The sequence below is a fragment of the Dipodomys spectabilis genome, unplaced genomic scaffold (assembly GCF_019054845.1).
Source record: "Dipodomys spectabilis isolate Male_0828 unplaced genomic scaffold, ASM1905484v1 ptg000363l, whole genome shotgun sequence".
NCBI classification, from domain to species: domain Eukaryota; kingdom Metazoa; phylum Chordata; class Mammalia; order Rodentia; family Heteromyidae; genus Dipodomys; species Dipodomys spectabilis.
This window is the reverse complement of record NW_024871040.1, coordinates 4,522,974-4,546,132: the sequence shown is the minus strand read 5'-3', so window position 1 is coordinate 4,546,132 and position 23,159 is coordinate 4,522,974. Positions and strand designations below refer to the sequence as shown.

Sequence of the window (23,159 nt, the reverse complement as noted above, 5' to 3'; positions counted from 1 at the left end):
ATGTACATAGCTTTTGACTTTTCTGCTTGTCTGGTAAGATTATCCTAGACGTATACTAGTTATTGCAAATAAGGGAAACCATGAGACCTATGTTTCTTTGGGCCTGGCTTACTTCACCTAATATAATTTTCATGCCTGGTTTTATAATTCAGTAAACACAAAGTAACTCTTAGGAATAACTGATAAATTCACATTCTTGAGGGAGATTCAGGGATTTGGGAGCAGAAAAACAGAAAGAAAGAAGGAAAAATGCATTTTTCTTATCCTTTCAGGTCTATTCTCTTCACTCAAATTTTGGAGGCCATCTCTGCTTCTATATCCCAATACCCAATTGTATTAGGGAACTAGCCCCTAGCTGGTATTCTGACAACGCAGTTTACCTAGCCCAGAACACAAAAAAGACTACCCACTATTTCCTGAATAATCAGAAACAGGTGTTTCTCCAAATAGCCTGTGGGCAGGCTCAGCAGGAGAGCCAGGAAAGCCTGGAGACAAAACTCGGACCAAGTCTCTCACACACCTCTCTAATGCCTCACTTTTTTTTTTTTCTGTCGGTTGTGGGACTTGAACTCTGGGCTTGGGCGCTATCCCTGCGCTCTTCAGCTCAAGGCGAGTGCTCTACCACTTGAGCTACAGTGCCACTTCCGGTTTTTTAGTGGTTTATTGGAGATAAGAGTCTCACAGACTTTCCTCCGCTGGCTTTGAACTGAGATCCTCAGATCTCAGCCTCCTCAGTAGCTAGGATTACAGGCGTGAGCCACTGGTACCCGGCTTACTCATTTCTTTCTAGATCCTCTTTGCATCCTTTTTCAGGGCCACACTCACTCTTCCACAGAGAAATTATGCCTCACACCATCTGGCCATTTGAAGAAATGCCACAGGAGATGAAGCCAGACTTATGTTAATAATCACAACCTGTTTTCCTTACGGCGAAATTCTAACAGTGTCTTACCAGCTGCTCTGGGATAAAACTGTGTCCATCAAACTTGCTTCCTAATTTGCTAGGGCTGGGTGTAGTACATGTCTACGATCTCAGCTCCTTTATGGGAGATGGGGTAGGAGAGTGGTAGAGCCCATCTCTAGGCTGGCCCCAGGCAAAAGCAAGACACTACCTGAGCAATAAACTAAAACAAAAAGTACTGAGTGTCTGGGAGCATGGCTCAAGTGGTAAAGTATTTGCCTAAGAAGGGAGAGGCTCTGAGTTCAAATCTTAGTACTGCCAGAAGAAAAAAAAAAACCTCCCCATTCCCATTTTTTCCTTTTTCTTTTGTTTTTGGGGGGGTCCAGTCGTGGGGCCTGAACTCTGGGCCTGGGCGCTGTCCCTCAGCTCTTCAGCTCAAGGCTAACGCTCTACCACTTGAGGCACAGTGCCACTTCCGGCTTTTTTTTTCTTTTTGCTTATGTGGTGCTGGGGAATCGAACCCAGGGCCTCATGCATGCAAGGCAAGCGCTCTACCACTGAGCCACCTTCCCAGCCCCAATCCCATTTTTTCTCTTCATTCCTTACCTAACCTTTTCCCCAGAGACCCAGCCTGACATCTTCCCCAAAAGCCCTCACTATCACCAGGCTTGAACAACCTCACCTCCTTTCTCATCTAACCTCAATCCGCTCTCTTCATCTTTCCCATAACCTCCCACCTCCTTCAACTACTACTTCTCAAAAAATAAACCCAGGGACCCAACTCCCACTAGACAATTTCATATAAGACTTCCAAACTCAAGCAAAACTTGAAAGGTGTTTCTTTCCCTGATTGACAGCCTTCAGTTGCTCTCTAATTTGCTCTGAAAGAAAGCATAATGTCTTCAACCTTGGCTTCTGAATTTTATACAGAATGACTCCAACCCTCTTACTAATACTTTAGCCTTCCCCTCAGGCACATTTCAGCCAGTTCTCCAACCCCAACCAGAGTCAGTACATGAAGTGGAAGCATTCCAGGCCCTCATTTCTCACCTTCCATGGTCTCTGCCTGGAACACTCTCCTCTCAATTCCCTCTTTCCCTAACAAGTAGGCTAGGCATGAGGTTTCACTTCCCACACACCCTACAACACTGACCTCTCTGAAGACTCTCAAAATCTGCCCCAATCTTTGCTCCCACTTGGGCTACAGGTGGCTTAATTAAACCTTTCCTTAAAAATGCATAGGTGCCAGCTCTGTAGACTTATGCCCTACTGAATTACATGCTGAAGTAGTTAAGGTAGCAAGTTTTATGTTATGTATATTTTCCATATGACTTGAAAAGAACATGGAGAATAAGGAGAATGAAGAGATCCTGGTAACTATGGGTGTGGCCTACAGGCAAGTGGGTTCAGCAAGCTGCCTTTCTACTTCTAGGAAGGTTTAGCGATGGCACTGTTTTTTGTTTTTGTTGTTGTTATTTTAAATCGTTACTGTAAAGGTGATATACAGAGGGGTTACGTAAGTCAGATAATGAGTTCATTTCATTTTGAAAAGTGTCACCTCTTCCCTCGTTTTCTCCCAGTTTTTCCTTTCAAACTTTCCTCCTCCAGTATTTTTTGTCTTTTACCATCCAGTATGTTACTTGTAGATTCATAGGCACTTTCTGGTTACACCAAATGAGGGAAAACATGCAATCTATGTTTCTTTGGGACTAGTGTACTTTGCTTAATTTGGCACCGGTTATTAAGAACACCTGTGAGGGCCGGGTGCCGGTGGCTCACGCCTGTAATCCTAGCTACTCAGGAGGCTGAGATCTGAGGATCACGGTTCAAAGCCAACCCAGGCAGAAAAGTCCATGAGACTCTTACCTCCAATAAACCACTAAAAAACTGAAAGTGGCACTGTGGCTCAAGCGGTAGAGCGCTTGACTTGAGCTGAAGAGCGCAGGGATAGCGCCCAAGCCCAGAGGTTCAAGCCCCATGACCGACCAAAAATAAAAAAGAACACCTGTGAGGGCTGGGAATGTGGCTCAATGGTAGAGGGCTTGCCTAGCATGCACCAAGCCCTGGGTTTGACTCCTCAGTACCACACAAACAGAAAAAGCCAGAAGTGGCACTGTGGCTCAAGTAGTAGAGCACTAGCCTTGAGCAAAAAAGAATAGCCCCACAAAAAATAAAATACCTAGAAATTAACTTAACCAAAGAAGTGAAGGACCTCTATGATGAAAACTTTAAAAACCCGAAAAAGGAAATCAAAACAGAATTTAGAAAGTGAAAAAACCTCCCATGCTCCTGGATTGGAAGGATCAACATTGTAAAAATGGCAATAATTCCCAAGGCTATCTACAAATTCAATGCAATACATATCAATGTTCCAACCTCATTCTTCAAGGAAATAGAAGAGGCAATCCAAAAATTCATATGGAACAATAAAAGACCCTGAATAGCAAAAATGATACTTAACAGAAACAACAGTGCTGGAAGAATATCAATACCAAATTCCAAGCTCTACTACAAAGCCATAGTAATCATAGTACTGGCACAAGTACTGGCATAGTACTGGCACAAGACCTTAGGACCAATGGAATAGAACTGAAAACCCAGAAATGAACCCACAGACCTATAGCCACCTAATCTTCAATAAGGGAGTTAAAATATAGAATGGAAGAAAGACAGCCTCTTCAGTAAATGGTGCTGGCAAAATTGGTTAATCGCTTGTAGAAAACTACAGCTAGATCCTTATATATCACCCTACACCAGAATCAACTGCAAATGGATCAAAGACCTCGGAGTCAAAGCAGACACCCTGAAAACATTACAGGACAGAATAGGAGAAACCCTAGGTCTCCTTGGCACAGGCCAAAATTTTCTTAATAGAGACTCAGCAACACAACAAACCAAAGAAAGGTTGGACAAATGGGATTGCATGAAGTTACAGAGCTTCTGCATGGCAAAGGACATAGCTAGCAAAATGAATAGAAAGCCCACGGATTGGGAGAAGACCTTCACTTGCCATACAACAGACAAGGGTCTCATATCTAAAATATACTTGAAACTCAAAAAATTAACCCCCCCACAAATCCTCAAAGAAACAACTGCCCAATAAGTGGGCTGAAAACTTAAAGAGAAATTTCTCTGAAGAGGAAATAAGAATAGACAATAGACATATGAAGAAATGCTCAACCTCTCTAGCCATAAAAGAAATGCAAATCAAAGCAACATTAAGATTTCACCTCACCTGAGTTAGAATGGCTATAATCAAGAACTCTAATAACAACAGATGCTGGAGGGGATGTGGCCAGAAGGGAACCCTACTGCATTGTTGGTGGGAGTGTAAACTTGTTCAACCGCTTTGGAAATAGTATGGAGGTTTCTCAAAAGACTCCACATAGAGCTCCCCTATCACCCAGCAATCCCACTTTTGGGAATTTACCCAAATGATCACAAACAAGACCATACTAAAGCTACTAGCACAACTATGTTTACTGAAGCACTATGGTACCAAGCCAGATGCCCCTCCGTAGATGAATGGATCAAGAAAATGTGGTATATATACACAACGGAATTCTATGCCTCCATCAGAAAGAATGACATCGCCCCATTTGTTAGGAAACAGAAAGACTTGGAAAAAATTATATTAAGTGAAGTAAGTCAGGTCCAAAGAAACATAGGTCCCATGGTTTCCCTTATTTGCAATAACTAGTATATGTCTGGGACAAGCAGAAAAGGTCAGATAAGATGATGTTAAGCGAAATGAACCCAAAGATAGGGACACAAGTGGTTTTTTTCTTCCTTGCTATTGTTTCGAACATATTTCTAAGGTATCATGTGATTTTTTTTGTTGCTTTGTATGTCCCTCCCCCATGGTATAACCTCTGTTTTCACTGTATTTGATGTTGACATAATCTGGGGAGGGGAAGAGAAAAAACAAATTGTTTAAATAGGAATAGAGACTGACCCATTGCAACAATGACGCTATGTCGAAAAACGAACTTTACAATTTAGGCAGGGGGGGTTGGGGGACGTGGCTGAGGAGGTGGGAGGGAAGGGATGGTAGGGAAAAACAAAGGAGGAGGCAACAATGCTGTATAAGAAATGTACTCATTACCTTGCTCATGTAACTGTAACCCCTCTGTACAGTATTTTTACAATAAAAAACTTATTTTAAAAATCCTATTAAAAAAAATTGGGGAGGCCCATGACACAAAGGTGACTCTATCTACTCAACTACAGCAGCCTAAGTGAGCCTTGGGATGGTCATTTGGACTTCTGTAGTTAAACAGATAATCCTGCTGTGGTATGAATATGGGTAATACCCGAAGGTCTAGATATATAAAAGGCCTGGTCCCCCGCATGGCAGAATTAGGAAGCGATATCAGGTGATGGTATCCTCGTTACTCTGGAGGTAGTGATCAGGAGGATCATGGCTGTAGGCCAACCTGAGTGGGGAAAACGTTTGAAGAATTCATCTCAACATAAAATGCTGGGCATGGCGGTGTGTGCTGTTACCTCAGCTATAATGTGGGAAGCATAAATAGGTCATCACAGTCCACTCTGGCCCAGGCAAAAAGCCAAGACTTCATTTAAAAAATAACCAGAGTAACAAATGCAACAGTTGTACTCACTAGACACTATGTTGGAAATGAACTATACAACATGTCGATGGGGACAGGAGGGAAAAACAGAGAGAACAAGGGAAGGGGTGACATTGTGCAAAAAGAAATGCACTCTACCTGACTTATGTAACTGTAGCCACTCTGTATATAACGTTTATAATAACAAAAAATAAAAATAAATAACTTTTTTTTGGGGGGGGGAACCAGTCGTGGGTCCTGAACTCTGGGCCTGGGTGCTGTCCCTCAGCTCTTCAGCTCAAGGCTAGCGTTCTACCACTTGAGCCACAGCGCCACTTCCGGCTTTTTTCTTTTTGCTTATGTGGTGCTGAGGAATCGAACCCAGGGCCTCAGGCATGCAAGGCAAGTGCTCTACCACTGAGCCACCTTCCCAGCCCCAAAATAAATTTTAAAAACAACCACTGGGACATGATAAATTATATAAGACTCTAGACATTCACATATAGCAAGACCAAAGTTGGATACTCTTAGGAGAGGAACACAAGGCACAATGCCTATGTGCATCTGATCATATAAAACAACACTTATCAAAATGAACTCCAGGAAATGGAAACAAGAGGTTTTTTTCTTTGCTGCTGGGTTTTTTTCTTTTTTCATTTATCTGTCCTTTGGGAGGGTAAGGAAGGACACAGAAATGGAGGGTCAAAGAGTAAACAAATGCAGCAGTGGTACTCAGTAGATAATATGTGAAAATGAACTATACAACTTGTGGGTAGGGATGGAAGGGAAAAACTGGGAGAGTGAGGAAAGGGGTAAAATTGTCCAAAAAAAAATGTACTCTTTACCTGACTTATATAACTGTAACACCTCTGTACATCACCTTTACAATAACAATAGAAAAATTAACCAATAAAAATATAACCAGAGGAAGTGGTGCTGTGGCTCAGATAGTAGAGCACTGGCCTTGAGCTGAAGAGCTCAGGGACAGCGCCTAGCCCCAGAGTTCAAGTCCCACAACCAAGAACAACAAGGAAAAAAAAATATAAACAGAACAAAAAAGAGCTAGAGGCATGGCTCAAGAAGTAGAGCACCTGCCGGGCGCTGGTGGCTCACGCCTGTAATCCTAGCTACTCAGGAGGCTGAGATCTGAGGATCACGGTTCAAAGCCAGCCCGGGCAGGAGAGACCGTGAGACTATCTCCAATAAACCACCAGAAAACCGGAAGTGGCGCTGTAGCTCAAGTGGTAGAGCGCTCGCCTTGAGCTGAAGAGCTGAGGGACAGCGCCCAGGCCCAGAGTTCAGGCCCCACGACCGACAAAAAAAAAAAAACAAAAAAAACAAAAAGAAGTAGAGCAACTGCCTACCAAAGCACAAAGCTATGGATTCAAGCCCCAGTAACCTTCACATGAGGTGTGGCCTAATGGAGACTCCTTAGAAGGTCATTTGGTAGTGCCTTTGAAAGACTGTGGGACCCTAGACACTTCCTTTACGCTTTGCTCTGCCTCCTGGCTGAAGATTTGAGCACTCACTCAGATGCCACCTTGTGCCACCTTCACTAGAGGTCTAAATCCATGGGTCATCTAACCTTGGACTTGAACCAGCCAGAACTGTGCGTCAGAATGAACCTCTCTTTATTATGTACATTGTCTGCAGCAGGTCTTTTGGTATAGCTTTGGGAAAATGATTAACATAAGCCTTTCATGCTATGGAGGTCCCGGATGCTCTTCCAGAGAGTCTTGTGAGGAAAAACCTCCTGCAAAATACATCAGGTTACACAAAGCTATGGGTTCAAGCTCCAGTCAAACACACACACACACACACACACACACACACACACACACACACACACACACACACACACACACACACACACACACACACTCCTACCTTCTCCTTTATGCAGAGGCCTCTGTCAGCTCAGTCCCTTCAGAGGCCATCATACACAGCCAAGACACAGTAGAACAAACTATGCCTGTGCTTGTTATGAGATCTCTAGAGTTGTCACATTCACAGAGACCTAGGGTACAATAGCAGCTGCCACTCTGCTGGGGAGGAAGAAGTGGAGTGGAATGAAAAGCTATTTAATGGCTGTAGCATACTCACTAGGAGAAGATAAGGAAGGTTCCAGCATTGGGTGGAAATGTTTACACAGAACTGAATGTCTATGTGCCCTCCAAATGTATATTGATGGAATCCTAACTATCAAAATGAAGGTAATGGGAGGTGATTAGGAATGGAGTAAGTGTTCTCTTAAGAAGCAGGATAGGCCGGGCCCCGATGGCTCACGCCTGTAATCCTAGCTTCTCAGGAGGCTGAGATCTGAGGATCACGGTTCAAAGCCAGCCTGGGCAAGGAAAGTCCATGAGACTCTCATCTCCAATAAACCATTCGAAAACCGGAAGTGGCACTGTGGCTCAAGCGGTAGAGCGCTCTCCTTGAGCTGAAGAGCTGGGGGACAGTGCCCAAGCCCAGAGTTCAAGCCCCACAACTGACAAAAAAAAAAAGAAGAAGCAGGTCCATTGGAAAGGGGGTCTTAAGAACTCAAACATGCCAGTACCCTGGGACTTGTAGCCTCCAGAACTGTGACAAGCAAATGTCTGCTGTTTAAGTCATCCCATCTGTGGTACTGTGTTATATTAGCCTGGGCTACAAAGCAAGACCCTGTCTCAAAAAGAAGAAGAAGAAAAAAAAAGAAACAGAGAGGAAGAGATGGGAAAGGAGGGGAGGAGATTAGTAGCTGCCAGGGCGGATGCAGAGGGGGTCATAATTCAAGGATTCAAGGTTTATTTTTTGAGGTAATGAAAATGTCCTAAAAATAGACAGTGATGATGGTTGCATAACTATGACTATGTAAAAAACACTGAAATGCACCCTTTCTTTTCTTTTTTTCTCAGATAAGGTTTTGCTGTATAGCGTAGGCTGGCTTCAAACTCAAGACGCTCCTGCCTTAGCCATCCAAGTGCTGGGATTACAGGTGCACATCACCATTCTTCACTTAAATATTACTCTTAGAACAAGCAAACTTCATAGTATGAATTATATCCCAACAAAGCTGCTTGAAAAGACTACTACTCTCAGGAACACGGGTTCTCATGTAAACAGCGTGGGGAGAAGTCAGGGTGACTGAGTCAGACTCTCCTGCTGCCCATCCTCATTCCAAATACCTGACAAGATGGTTCTCTCTTCTTTAGGTTTCCAAGCAGACTTCTCGAAGGGCAGAGAGATAAAGAGAGACAAAGCCCCCAGGAAGTTGAAGGTCAGGCATGACAGGTGGATAGCAGATGGTAGTAGTACTGGGAGGTCAAGAACTAAAGGTTCAGTGGCTCTGTTCCCCAGGCTCTATGAGAACCTTCACAGCTCTTCTCTGATCTCTGTAGCTCACTCTGTAGCAGTCATGGATGCCTCAACCCCATGGAGCCTGCCAGAACCTTCAGGTGACCCCTGAATACTGTGGGTGCTCCCAGTACAAAGCCCTTAACAATCTGAAGACTAAGTACGGATGTGTCAGCACATCAGAAATTTAACTTTCCCTCTTTCTTCCATGTTACTTATTAAATTAAGGAAGTTATGGTTTTTACGGTTTTCACTTCCTTTCTTAATACTGCACAATCATTAAAAATGAGAACAAAGTGGTTATAAGGCTTCCCTCTACCAACTTGGCAGGGGCTATTAATGAGAAAAATTAAGAAGACTCTCTCCTTCAAGATCCTACCTTCCAGTGGCTCAGTGGTAGAGCGCTTGCCTTGTATGCATGAGGCCCTGGGTTTGATTCCTCAGTACTACATAAGCAAAAAGAAAAAAGTGGTGCTGTGGCTCAAGTGGTAGAGTGCTAGCCTTGAGCTGAAGAGCTGAGGGACAGCGCCCAGGCCCAGAGTTCAGGCCCCACGACCGGACCCAAAAAAAAAAAAACAAAAACAAACAAAAAAGATCCTACCTTCCAAAGCCACAGAAGCCACAAGGCAAAAGGGTCCAGGAACACCACAAAAAGGACCCCATTCTACCCTTTCAAAGAGAGGACAAAGGCTATCCCAGGTGGCTGACCTGTGCAGGTGGCTGACCTGTGCAGGTGGCTGACTTGTGTAGGGTTCAGCATAGAGCTCAAGTATCCTGGCTTGAAGGGTCTGAGAATTAACACTAATTAATGTAGCTAGCTTCACTGAAGGACTTTGATGTAGAAAATGTACATTGTACCTTAGTCAATTCAGGCTGTTGTTAAAAAAAGAAAATACCATCAACCAGAGGGCTTATAAACCATGAAAATGTATGTCTCTGTTTTGGAGCCTGGAAGTCCAAGATCAAGGCACTAAAAGATCCTTCCTGAGGGTTCAAAGATGGTACTTTCTTGCTGTGTCTTCTTATGATACAAAGTATAGGGATTGGGTCCCTGGGTTCGCTTTTATAAGGGCACTAATCCTATTTACCAGGGGTTTACCCTCATGACCTAATCACTAATCATAACCAAGGCCTTACCTCCTGGTATCACCTATTACCTAGGAGATTAGGATTTTAATATAAGAATGGAAGAGAAATACAAGCCTTCAGTATATTGTACACCTTTAAAATGTGTATATGCGGGGCTGGGAAAGTGGCTCAGTGGTAGAGTATTTGCCTTGCATGCATGAGGCCCTGGGTTCGATTCCTCAACATCACATAAGCAGAAAAAGCTGGAAGTGGCACTGTGGCTCAAAGTGGTAGAGCGCTAGCCTTGAGCTGAAGAGCTGAGGGATAGTGCCCAGGCCCAGAGTTCAGGCCCCAAAAAACAAACAAATAAAATGTGTGTATGCCACTAGACCTAGATAGACTTAGAAGAAATAGAGGGCAATGAAGGCCAGGACAGACCCCTGGGTCACAGTGGAACTCATACTGAGTACTGAATGAACCACACAGGTGAAATTACCTGTCGCTATTGAGCCATGCATTTCCCCTTAAAATTCTTTGCTTAAGTAGTTGCTATGGTTTGAATGTGGCTTGTCCCCACCAAAACTCTTGTTGAGGCTTAATTCCTTAAGAAGGCAATGTTGGACTGGGTACCAGTGACTCATGTCTGTAATCCTAGCTACTCAGGGGGCTAAGATCTGATGACTAAAGTTCAAAGCCAGCCCAGGCAGGAAATTCCATGAGACTCTTATCCCCAATTAACTAAGTGGAACTGTGGCTCAAGGGGTAAAGTGCTAGCCATGAAAAAACATGCTCAGGGAAAGCACCTAGACTCTGAGTTCAAGACCCAGGTCAAACATGGATGGACACACACACACTAAAATTTTTCTTTTTTTTTCTTTTTTTTTTTTTAAAGGCAAGGTCTGGAAGTGTTTGGGTCATGGTAGTCGAGCTTGTATAAAGAGACTAATGGCATCTTTCAGAACTGAGTTCCTACTCTTCTGAGACTGGATTAGCTACCTTGAGAATAAGCTGTTATAAAAGCAAAGTTATCCTTGGGGTTTTGCCCCTTTACAGGCACCTGTTAGCCCATTACTTTCCTGCCATACATGGAATGGCCTAAAGATCTCACCAGAAGCCAAGCAAATAAGGGCATCTGATCTTGGACTTTTGGACTTTCAGCCCCCAAAACTGTGAGCTACACACACACACACACACACACAGGGACTTTCAGCCCCCAGAACTGTGAGCTACACACACACACACACACACACACACACACACACACACACACACACACACACGGACTTTCAGCCCCCAGAACTGTGAGCTACACACACACACACACACTAGTCTCAAGCACTAAGTTGCAGCAGCGAAAGGAAGGAAGGAAGGAGGGAGGGAGGGAAAGAAAGGGAAGGAAGGAGGGAAATGGGGGAGGAGGGAAAGAAAGGACTGCAACTATGGTATTCAATCAACTGACATTAGATGCATGAAGGGAAGACTCCTTGAGATCAGTCAGAAACCCAACACTTGACCCCCAATGCTCTTGTGGGGCACCATCAAGGAAGCGGTTATTCTCTCCAGCTGACAGGAGGCAAAGTTAGAATGAAATCTCTGCATAAAGATACAAAGACTCGCCGGGCGCTGGTGGCTCACGCCTGTAATCCTAGCTACTCAGGAGGCTGAGATCTGAGGATCACGGTTCAAAGCCAGCCCGGGCAGGAAAGACTGTGAGACTCCTATCTCCAATAAACCACCAGAAAACCGGAAGTGGCGCTGTAGCTCAAGTGGTAGAGGGCTCACCTTGAGCTGAAGAGCTGAAGGACAGCGCCCAGGCCCAGAGTTCAAGCCCCACAACCAACAAAAAAAAAAGATACAAAGACACAAGTGCCAAGGTGAATCTGGATCTACATTCTTTGCCAAACTACATAAAACATATGCCTCCTTTAGGTCACTTTGAGAATCACCATTAACATATTCTTTGCAGAAAATGGTTTCCTATTGTACTGCATTCCAACTGACCCCAGTGGCACTTTTTTTTTTTTTTTTTTTTTTGGGTCCGGTCGTGGGGCCTGAACTCTGGGCCTCGGCACTGTCCCTCAGCTCTTCAGCTGAAGGCTAGCGCTCTACCACTTGAGCCACAGCACCACTTCTGGCTTTTTTTTTTCTTTTTGCTTATGTGGTGCTGAGGAATCGAACCCAGAGCCTCATGCATGCAAGGCAAGCACTCTACCACTGAGCCACCTTCCCAGCCCCCCCAGTGGCACTTTTTAAAAAAGAGCATATGGGGCTTTTAAAATGAAGCGATTCTTCAAAAACTCTTCTGCAGTTAACATGGCATTGAGTCAAGGATCCCCAAGGCTGCTGTGTTCCTGACTCTGCCTGGCTGGCTCCCATGGTAGACGGTACATGAGGCATGGTAGACAGTACATAAGGTCTCCTCCTCGTTTTCCAGTGTCACACAGCTGTGCCTTGACCAGCCTAGGCATGACTCCTTTCTTATGCTCCCTGGCTATACCTCTGGCTCCCTGGACTATGCACTTGAACCTCTAAGTACACAGCTAGCCATCTTGGCATTTCTCCCCATTATTCCTGGCCAGGCCAAAAACAACAAAAACACCAAACACCAAAAACAACAAACAAGCCAGGAAAACTCCCCCAGGAGATTTACAAAATAAAAGAAATTATACCTTAGAGTGGCTGATGCCTTCAGGGACTAGCCTAAAGGCTGGACCAGATGATTTCTAGGTGGCTATCTTCCCGCTGGACTGAAAACAATTACCCAGGGAAAGCCTAACTTGTAGAACTCAGCACTCAGTGTCTGACACAAGTACTCAATATGTGTTTGCCAAATAACTGATCAAGGTCTCGTCCACTTGGGGAGTCACCCTGTGTCTGCTCTCATGTGATTAACATCCCCAACTCAGCCCTATCACCAATCACTCAACCTTAGGTTGCCGCTGTCTCCCTCACCCTCAGACTAAATCACTGGACAGCATATAATTATGACAATAATCTTCCTCCAGCCATTTCACAAGAATATTTCAAGGACTCATGAGACAGCCTCCATGAAAAAACCTATTTACTACACCAGTGGGCTGTCCCAGTCTTCCCAGCCAGAGCACAGGCACACGCGTTTATAAATTTGCCAGCTGTTCTTCCCTTGGGCACCAAACACCCTCCAGGGCCACAGTCATTTTGCAAGGTCACAGCAGCCCAGAATTTGAAACTGCTTGTTAGCAGGCCCGAGTCTGAGCAATCAGAATGCTCTCTAAAGGCTAAGCAGGGAGAAACAATCATCAACAAAAAAGAAATACAACCAGTCAAATAATCTCTAAAGCCAACAAGTTTACTGCTGAGGTAGACCCAAGAAAATCCACCAGCAGTTACTAGGTAAGATTGAGAAGGGTCTGGTTAGAACAAGGAAGGATCTGAGCACATTAAATTATAAAGGTGGGGTTTCATTTCATGAAATGATGAACTGTTACCTGAGATACAGACAGACCTACACAGCCTCAGAATTATTATCACTAGTAAAAGAGCCCAGAGGGTAGCATGTCCTACAGGATGCCACACAGTAGGACACAAAATTATTTGTCTTAAGGATTTCATCACCCTAAAGAAGGAAGCCAGACAGACACAGGATTAACAGGAAATAGCTGCAAACATACAGCTAAAGATGCTTGGACATTAAACAAAATTTGTTTTTGTTCATTGTTTTTTATGTTTGTTTGGTTTGGGTTTTATTTTGAAGCAGGTCTGTATATTGCTATATAGCCCTGGCTGGCTTTGAAGTTAATTTCTACCCCAGTCTCCCAATAGCTGGGGTTCTAGGTATATACCCCCATGCCTAGCCTGTTCTTTAATTTTTAGAGGGCTGGATCCTTGGAGATAAGCCATTCCCATATCCACGAAAAAAAGCAAGAGAGAATTTCCCTGAAGGCACTGTGAAACACATAGTAGAAGCTCAACAAATATCTGAGTGACTGAATAGGAAGAGGTGGTTGCTTTGGCAAAAAGAAGGTGGGGAGGGGAAGGAAGGAGTGGAGAGGGTAGGGAAGAGGAGGGGAAGTTAAGTTAAAATGGGGTTACTGGGCCAGGTGTTGGTAGCTCATGCCTGTAATCCTAGCTACTCAGAAGGCTGAGATCTGCGAATCATGATTCAAAGCCAGCCTGGGCAGGAAAATCCGTGAGACTCTTATCTCCAATAAACCACTGAGAAAACTGGAAGTGGCTCTGTGGCTCAAGTGGTAGAGTGCTAACCTTGAGCTGAAGAGCTGAGGGATAGCATAAAAAGGCCCAGAGTTCAAGCCCCATAACGGACAAAAAAAAATAAAAATTTTTTAAAAATGGGGTCACTGTGGTGGTCCCTAATCCAATCTGATTGATGTCTTCAGAAGGAGAAATTTGAACACAAAGAGACACTGGGGAGGAAAGGCAGCAAAGTGGCATTTGCAAGCCCAGGAAAGTAACTCAAAGGAAACCAACCTTACCAGCACCTTAAGCTTGGACTTTGGACCTCCAAAGTGTTAGAAAATAGACCACTGTTATTTTGTCCATTCTGTCTGTGGCAGTTTATGATGAGGTAGCTTGCAAGACTCATACTGGGCACTTGAAAACTGTGGGTGTGAAAGCCAAAGAAAGAGTACCTCGACAACAGGTGTTTTCCTCAAGAGAACATGCTTGTTAAGCATCAGTCAGGGAGTTAAGGATGAGCATGCTGCCTCAGGGAACCTCATATTTTTACCTAAGAAAAAATATGCCACAGATGACACATATTGTAGAATTACATTTGTAAGATAAGAGGACAGGCAAATTAATGGAGACAAAAAACAGGATGGTCAGCCACTGGTGGCTCACGCCTGTAATCCTAGCTACTCAGGAGGCTGAAATCTGAGGATCTCAGTTCAAAGCCAGACCAGGCAAGAAAATCTGGGAAATTCTTATCTCCAATTAACCACCAGAAAACCAGAAGTAGAGCTGTGGCTCCAAGTAGCAGAACACTAGCCTTGAGCAAAAAAAAAAGTTCAGGGACAATGCCCAGGCCCTGAATTCAAGCCCTATGCCCCAACAAAATAAAAGTGGGATGGACTAACCACTAGTAGCTCAAGACTGTGATTCTAGCTACTCAAGAGGCTGACATCTTAGGACTGAGGTTCAGAGCCTGGCTAGGCAGAAAAGTTGGTAAGACTCATTTCCAATTAATGAGCTAACAGTTGGAAATGTGATGTGGCTCAAGTAATAGAACACCAGACTTGAGCAAAAATAAGCCAAGGGAGAAGCCCTAAGTTCAAGCTCCAGTATTAGCATACCCTCTTTCTCTCCCCCAACAAACAGTAAAATAGTGGCTGCTCGATTGGAGGTTAAGAGAATGAGCACTTATTACTTAATGGGTACAGTCTTAGTTTAGAAAGATGAAAAAGGGCTAGGTGTGGAGCTCAGTGACAGCAAGTGCTTAGCATACCACTACATGCACACACATGTATACACACACACACACACACACACACACGGTGACTACAAACATAATGCTACTGAACTGCACACTTAATATGATTGAAGTAGGGGCTGGGGATATAGCTCAGTGGCAGAATACTTGCCTAGCATGTGCCAGAATCCTAGGTTTGATCTCTAACATCTCTCCCAAAATATTTTATCACACTAAAATTAATAAACCTATAATGTGTTATACAGGTAACACACTGCAATTAAAATAACTGTATTTTTCAAAGAAAAAAATCTTTCTTGAAGCCAAGGAGTTGTATTCCACATGAAGGACTTCATAGTTCATTTACTATACCATCAGCCCCTATCCTTGATTTGTAAGGCAGCAGCAGAAGTCAAAACTTAGACCTATTGGTTAAAGCCCCAAGAATGTCTTTGAGTTCTCTCTGGACACTGGATCCCTTTCAAAGCACAGGGGAAAGCTGCAGCCAGGCCTCCTGTATGATCCAGTCCTGTCCCAAGTGGGTTCAGCATATTGCTCACCTGGACTCTTTGATCAGGGGGCAGTTATATACACAGACCTTCCTGGCTACAGACTCTCAACCAATGCTGGGACATGGCTCTGAAAGCTGGAAGCAACAAATTAGGCAAAAGAGAGTCATAGGACAGACACCCTCAGTAACTTCAGTAAAATGTTCAAGAATACTTCATTCTGTGCCCAAAACATATCAGCCTTCTGGAGCCAAGGAACCTTATAAAATTTGATGTAGATGGCTTCCAATCTCCCTCTGCCTCTGTTCATAGAGAGGAGCCTGCACTCAATCCAGAGTCAGACATAGCTCTGGTCTACAGAGGCAATGATGGGAGCTAGCAAAAGGCCTGGGTAACCTTTTGTAGGCCCACAGTTACTCCAACCAGTTGCCTGTGATCACTCAGACTTCCACACATTGCTGTAATCCAAAGAGCAAGTGATTTTGCTCAACAAAAAGATAGAAATAAGCCAGGCACCGTTGGCTCACGCCTGTAATCCTAGCTACTCAAGAGGCTGAGATCTGAGGATCACAGTTCAAAGCCAGCCCAGGCAGGAAAGTCCATGATACTCTCATCTCCAATAAACAATTAGAAAACCGGAAGTGGCACTGTGGCTCAAGTGGTAGAACACTCGCCTTGAGCTGAAGAGCACAGGGACAGTGCCCAGGCCCAGAGTTCAAGGCCCACAACCAAAAAAAAAAAAAAAAAGATAGAAATGACAGAACAAAAATACATATTAAAAAAGCCCCAGAGAAATAAAGCCCACCATGTGAGAAGCCTGAGGCAGGAATATTGTGAATTTAAGGCTAGCCTGGGCTACATAGTAAGATCCTGCCGTAAAGAAACAAAAAGCACAATGATAAAATAGGAACATGCAGGATCATCACATACCAGAAAGACCAGGGCTTTGAATTTACACAGGTTCCCAGGATCTCAGCTATGCTATTTCTTATTTGCATCCTTATCTGTAAATGGGCAGCCCCACTAGTGGGTAATATAAAGAGCTCACCACAGACTTTAGATGAAGCACCTTGTCATCATGCTCAGCACAGAGCAGTCTGCAGTGGTTTCAGTCCTTCCCTTAATCACCAAAACCCTCAATTCAGAATATGAGGGTCTCTCATCCAAAGGGATCTCATGGAGAATAGTTTCCATGTGTGCTACTGCTGAGCATCAGGATGACTTCCACCCTCTCCACACAGTGTAATTTTCCACACTGTTCCTTTTCAGGCCAACAGGTCCCACAGTCATCTAAAGAACATCAGTAAAGGGCAAGGAAGGTGGCTCAGTGGTAGAGCGCTTGCCTTGCATGCATGAGGCCCTGGGTTCGATTCGTCAGCACCACATAAGCAGGAAAAAAAAAAGCCGAAAGTGGCACTGTGGTTCAAGTGGTAGAGCGCTAGCTTGAGCTGAAGAGCTGAGGGACAGCGCCCAGTTCAGGCCCCATGATCGGACCAAAAAAAAAAAAAAGAATATCAGTAAACAGTCCACACAGAGAGAGATGGCTTAGCCGGGATGGAATCTCTCTTTCCCTATCAGCCACACAAGGCCACACATCAGAGCAGACCACACAGTTCAGCAGAATTTAAACTCTGAGCTAATAATCAGAAGTTTTAAAACCAAAAAAGGACTCAAACTCATAGGATCATGACACGAAGAGGATAATAATGTAGGCAGGTGGAAGAAAACAAATACATGAAAAAATCTCTTTACCTTCCCTTCAACTTTGCTATGAACATAAAAGTGCTTTGAAAAGTCGTAAATTAAAATTAAGAAAAATTCCTACTTCTATCTTCTCTGACTTTGCTAGGGTCTGACTATGCGGTATAGGCAACATGGCCATAGCCACAGGAGCTACAGGAAAGGCTGGACTCAACTTTCTATCTCACAATCCCCACCTCCCCATCCCACCCCACCCCCACATGCCTGAACCACAAGCCCAGTCTCCATAATCTCTTTTAAATGATTCTCTTTAAATACTATTCGTCATTAAAAATAACTGAGGGAAAATACAAAACCTAGTATGAGGGAGAACTTGGAACCCAGTTATGAAATTAATTCCTCAGATATTTCCTGAGAAACTAACCCAAGTGCCTCTCCTGGAGCTTAAATTCAGGTCCTGGATGCTGTCCCTTTTTTTTTTTTTTTTTTGCTCAAAGCTAGTGCTTCTTGAACCACAGCTCCATTTCCAGCTTTTAGTTGGTTAACTGGAGGTAAGTCTTTTGGATTTTTCTGCCCAGGCTGGCTTCAAACCACAATCCTCTGATATCAACCTCATGAATAACTAGGATCACAGGCATGCGCCACAGGTACCAAGCTTCCCTTACTGCTAAGTCCTACTTTCATATTCTCTGAATTTGTTGTTGGGGTCTGACTATGTGGTAGGCAATATGGCCACAACAGTGGGAGCTGTAGGAAAAGCTGGGTTCAACTTTCTACAGAGGATCATTTCAGACTGCAGGTCTCTATGAAAACCTCTCATTTTCTTTCTTAATAATGTTTTCTGGGGGCTGGGAAGATGGCTCAGTGGCCCAGTGCCCAGGCCCAGAGTTCAGGCCCCACGACCGGACCCCCCCCCCCCCAAAAAAAAGAAACGTTCTCCTACCAGGCGCCGGTGGCTCACGCCTATAATCCTAGCTACTCAGGAGGCTGAGATCTGGGGATCACAATTCAAAGCTAGCCCAGTGAAGGAAAGTCCATGAGACTCTTTTTTGTTTTTTGGTCGGTCATGGGGCTTGAACTCTGGGCCTGGGCGCCATCCCTGAACTCTTCAGCTCAAGGCGAGTGCTCTACTGCTTGAGCCACAGCACCACTTCCAGTTTTCTGGTGGTTAATTGGAGATAAGAGTCTCACGGACTTTTCTGCCTGGGCTGTCTTTGAACCATGATCCTCAGATCTCAGCCTCCTCAGTAGCTAGGATTACAGGCATGAGCCACTGGTGCCCGGCGACTCTTATCTCCAATAAACCACCAGAAAACTGGAAGTGGCACTGTGGCTCAAGTGGTAGAGTGCTAGCCTTGAGCTGAATTGCTGAGGGACAGCGCCCAGGCTTAGAGTTCAAGCCCCATGACCGACAAAAACAAAAACAAAATAATGTTCTCCCTTGAAGGATACTTCAAGTTAGTTTGTCTAGCAGACAGCTGGCTGGACAAGACTGGTGCCCAGTGACCACAGGGCAATCCTCCAGACGCAGAAGGAGCTGATGTGCCTGCAAAGTATGCTTTTGAATCCTACAGCTTCTCATCTCTACACTAGAGACTTGGGGAATGTAGCACAGCCAGGCCACAGGCAAGTCCCACCATATACCACAGCCAACCTCAGCTACAAATGGACTATCAGCAACTGGAAGTACCTAAAACAAACAGGATAGAGTGCTGAACACACACACAGGCAGCTCAGTGGAGCCAAAAATAGCCTAACTTGTTTCAAGAGGATTCTGACAAACCAAGCACATGCAACTCTATCAGCAGAAAAAGAAAAATCAATGAAGCAGAAAACTGGATCAGCCCAACTGAGGACTCCAAGAAATTCCTGACAACCTCACAAGCCCCTACCCTTACCAAACTCTATGCCTTATCCTCTTTTCTTATCCTATCTGCAAACTGTACCTGGACTTCAAATTCTGGTCCTATTACTCCAAAGGCCCAATAAATGGGCTCTTATTTATAGCACATTACTTATGTACAATCCCATAGGCTTAACTTTAGGGCTGGGGTCTGACAATGAACTAAGAGCCCAAAATAAGCACCTGTGGGTACTTAGCTTGGAAAGACCAAAACACAAGGGCACATTGGAGGATCAGTACTACAGTGGGTTAGATTTCAAAGCATGGAGGAGCTTGTGGGGAAGTAATGATGGAAGAAGCCTGTCTCAGGCCAGGAAGATCAGAATGGGTGTGGCTAAGCTTCAGCTCCAGATAAACTCTCATTGATTTCTAGTGGCCCCACTGAGTCAGAACTGTCTGTCACCTCATTTCCTTCTAATTCCTACCTTTGCCTGCTCCAACTTGTTACCAAGTGAGCCTGAAACTTCCAAGGCCTGTAAGCAGTTTGCCTATCTTTTTTTTTTTTCCTGTCAGTTGTGGAACTTGAAGAGCTGTCCCTGAGTTCTTTTTGCTCAAAGCTAGCAATCTACCAATCTGAGTCACAGCTCAATTTCTGGTACTCTGGTAGTTAACTGGAGGTAAGAGTCTCTCCAACTTTCCTGCCTAAGCTGGCTTTGAGCCCTGATCCTCAGATCTCAGCTTCCTGAGTAGCTAGGATTACAGACATGTGTCATGAGTCACCAGCGTCAGACCAGTTTGCACATCTTGGGTCCCTCAAATATTTCCTATAATCCCTCCAGGATAAGAATGATGTGGTGGCAGGGAATGTCCTACGCACAGATCAACTCCCACTGAAGGAATTGGATCTAGGTGCAGAAATGACTATGGCTTCATACATTCTTACATCTAAAGATCACAGTCAGCATAGAGTATCCTCCTTCAAACACACAAGAAGAAGCCACCTGCCATCCCCTGTTTAGATCACCCCTCCCTACTCCATATCATTCCAAACACTGCCATTCCTGCAGAGGAGTTCAGGAAAAGGAGCAGCTTGAACCACAAGAGCAATGGAAAAACCACTCAAAAAAGTATTCATTTCTCCCTGCCAATTTCTCTTTTGTGGCTTCCCCTACCCTTTAATAGATTCCCGCAGAGGTGTATCTGCGCACACCCTGGCACCTACCTGTGTCCCCATGAAAAGTGCTGTCTCCATCACTGGGCCAGATCTGTCCAGTCTTGCGGACCCCCACGATGGTAGCCTCAGACACCACAACCTGACACTGTCTGTGCCTTTTCTGGCACTGTGGTGTAGGAGGGCTGCTGCTGTCGAAGGACTGCTGCGAGTTCTGTGAGGGTGAGCGGCTCTTGTCCCGGAACATTCGGTAGGTGGTTGGGCTTGGGGACACTCGGCTGGACTGGCCAGAGGAGAAGTCCTCCTCGCTGGATGTGAGGTTCTCATTGGAGCTGCAGTCCGGGGTATAACCACCTCCACTGTCCTCAAAGCTCCGGGGGGAGTAGGACCTGCGGGGCCAGGTGAGGCGCTTCTCCTGCTCTGACGTGCTCTGGCTACGCAGAAGGGGACCCTTACCCTCCCCTTCCACCATCATTCCACCGACGTAGATGCTCTGGTAGGGCTGGTACTCCAGGGGCGGCCAAAGGGGTCTGCCGCCGCCATTGGCATTGATCAGGTTGTCCTTCAGGAAGCGGGGATTCAACTCGGAGTCTTCATAGTCGCCGTCGAGGCCGCAGCTACTCTCAGAAGAGCGCCCGCGGTAATGCGGCCTGGGCACGTCCCCCAGGCCCTGCGCAGCCCCTTGCTGGGACTTCTTGCGCTCCATCTGCATGGCCTGGCTGCCCAGGGAACTGATTCGGTCCGACACCTCTTTGTCATTGACCTTCACCAGGCCACGCTCATGGTGAAACTCGACGTTCACATAGAAAGGCTTCTCGCTATCTGCCGCCCCAGCCTGCCCAGGGCCTTTACGGATCCTTTCGAAGTTGGACCTAAGAGCCGCCACGCTAGTGGGAGGGCCTCGATCGTCTCGGTCCGGGGGCGCGGCGGCCCCGAATCTTCGGGTAGCCGACGGTCGGGCCTTGCCCGGAGACCCTTCACCGTCGGGCCGGCCCTCGGGCTCTTCGGCAGGCGGCGGGTCGGCATCGTCGGCGGCGGGCGCGGGGGCCGGGCGCGGCGCGGGCGCACGGGGCTCGGCGGCGCCGTCGGGGGGCTGCGCGGCGCGACGGAAGCCCCAGCGCTGCCGGTCATAGCTCTTCTTCTCCTTGGCCAGCAGCGTCTGCAGGTAGATCATGCGGAAACGCTCCTGGTTCACCTCCTGCTCCAGGCGCCGAATGGAGGCCTTGCAGCGCTCCAGCTCCTGCTCGATGTCACCCACCGAGCGCAGCTCCATGCGCGGAGGCTCCGAGTCCGGGAACTGCGCCTTCCACGCCTCGGCGAAGCCCACCGGGTCCACCATGGCGCGGCCGGCCTCACCTGCGCCGCGGGGCTGGCGCGTGGAGCCCGCCTTAGCGGCGGCGCGGCGACCTCACCAGGCCCGACCCCGGGCGCCGGGCGCCCCCCATGGCCCGACGCGACGCGGCGGCGGCGGCGAACAATGCCCGCCCCCTCCCCGGGCGGCAGGTGAGGCGAGCCGCTCGGCTCCCCCGGGCGGCGAGAGGCGCGGGGCGGGGCGGGGCGGCGCGGGGAGGGGGCCGCGCGAGTGGGGGCGGGGGCGCGGGGCTGCGCGCGCCGCTATTGTGTGCGGGGCTCCTCGGCGCGGGGCGGCGCGGGGCAGACGCTGCCCTCGCCTCAGCCCGGCCGCCGCTGGCCCATGGCCGCCGTGTCCGCACGCTCCTCAGCCCCGGCTCCCACAGCCGCTCTGCAATCCGCCGACCACCGCCGCCGCCGCCTCCACCACCCGCGCGGCGCCTCGCCCGGCCCGCTCTCGCCGCCGCACTCCCGCCCGGCCCGCACTCAGCGCCGCAGGAAGGGGAGGGCCGGGGGGCGGTGGCCGCGGCGTGGCTGACGGAGCTGGGCGCGCCTCTTAAAGGGACCGCGCCGCGGGTGCTGGATGGGGGGGGCTCTGGGAGGCCGCTTCCCCCCACGGTCCTCTGAGTGCGGAGGGAAACTGAAGCCCCGCCGGCAGCGAACCTGCCTGTCAGCTTAGGGATGTCTCATAAGGTCTTGGTCTAGTTCCACACACCTGGAATACCTAGCTCATTGCACCAAAGCCTGGTACCCTGGCCAGCATTAGGGACCTGAGCAACACGCTAAGAAACTCCAACTGGGGCTTAATCCAGAGAGGAGCTGGCCAGGGCTGGTCACCCAGTGAGACAGCTAAGACCAGGCTAAGTCACTGAGGCAGCAGCTAGTGTGCCAACAAGCCTGGAGGGAGTAATGAAGCAACCACTGTCACACAGGATTGCCAGACACATATAGCACAGGGTGATAATTAGGACTTATCCTCCCCTCTTCTGCCCCCTCCCCCCCTTTAAATCACTCACCGCCACTTCTACCTACAGGTGCACTGGGTGGTGTCTTTGTGAGTATCAGAAGCCAGTGTAGTTTTTCCCAGATCTAGCTGATACAGAACTTACCTAATTAGTCTTTGCCTAAAGGGGTTATCAGCCTCTACCTTGGCCACAGGGCTTAGTCGAAAGGTCAGAAATCCCAGAGCATGTAGTAAAAACTCCATCTTTGATGATCCTCTAGGAAGCCCTGAGATCTGAGACACACCGTGGAGCATACTGTCAGATGAATACAAAATGAAAGCACTCAACCTGCCAGCTGAGT

General features: G+C 46.8%; 1 protein-coding gene across 1 annotated transcript in view; it reads right to left on the bottom strand.

The window, feature by feature from the left end:
* Positions 1-21,877, bottom strand: part of Bcr (BCR activator of RhoGEF and GTPase) — a 140,979-nt gene extending 119,102 nt beyond the window's left edge. Inside the window, exon 1 of the mRNA XM_042666138.1 lies at positions 20,556-21,877. Coding sequence (XP_042522072.1) covers positions 20,556-21,843 — 1,288 coding nt within the window. The 5' untranslated portion in view covers positions 21,844-21,877. The remainder of the gene's footprint in view (positions 1-20,555) is intronic.
* Between the last annotated feature and the right edge of the window lie 1,282 nt (positions 21,878-23,159).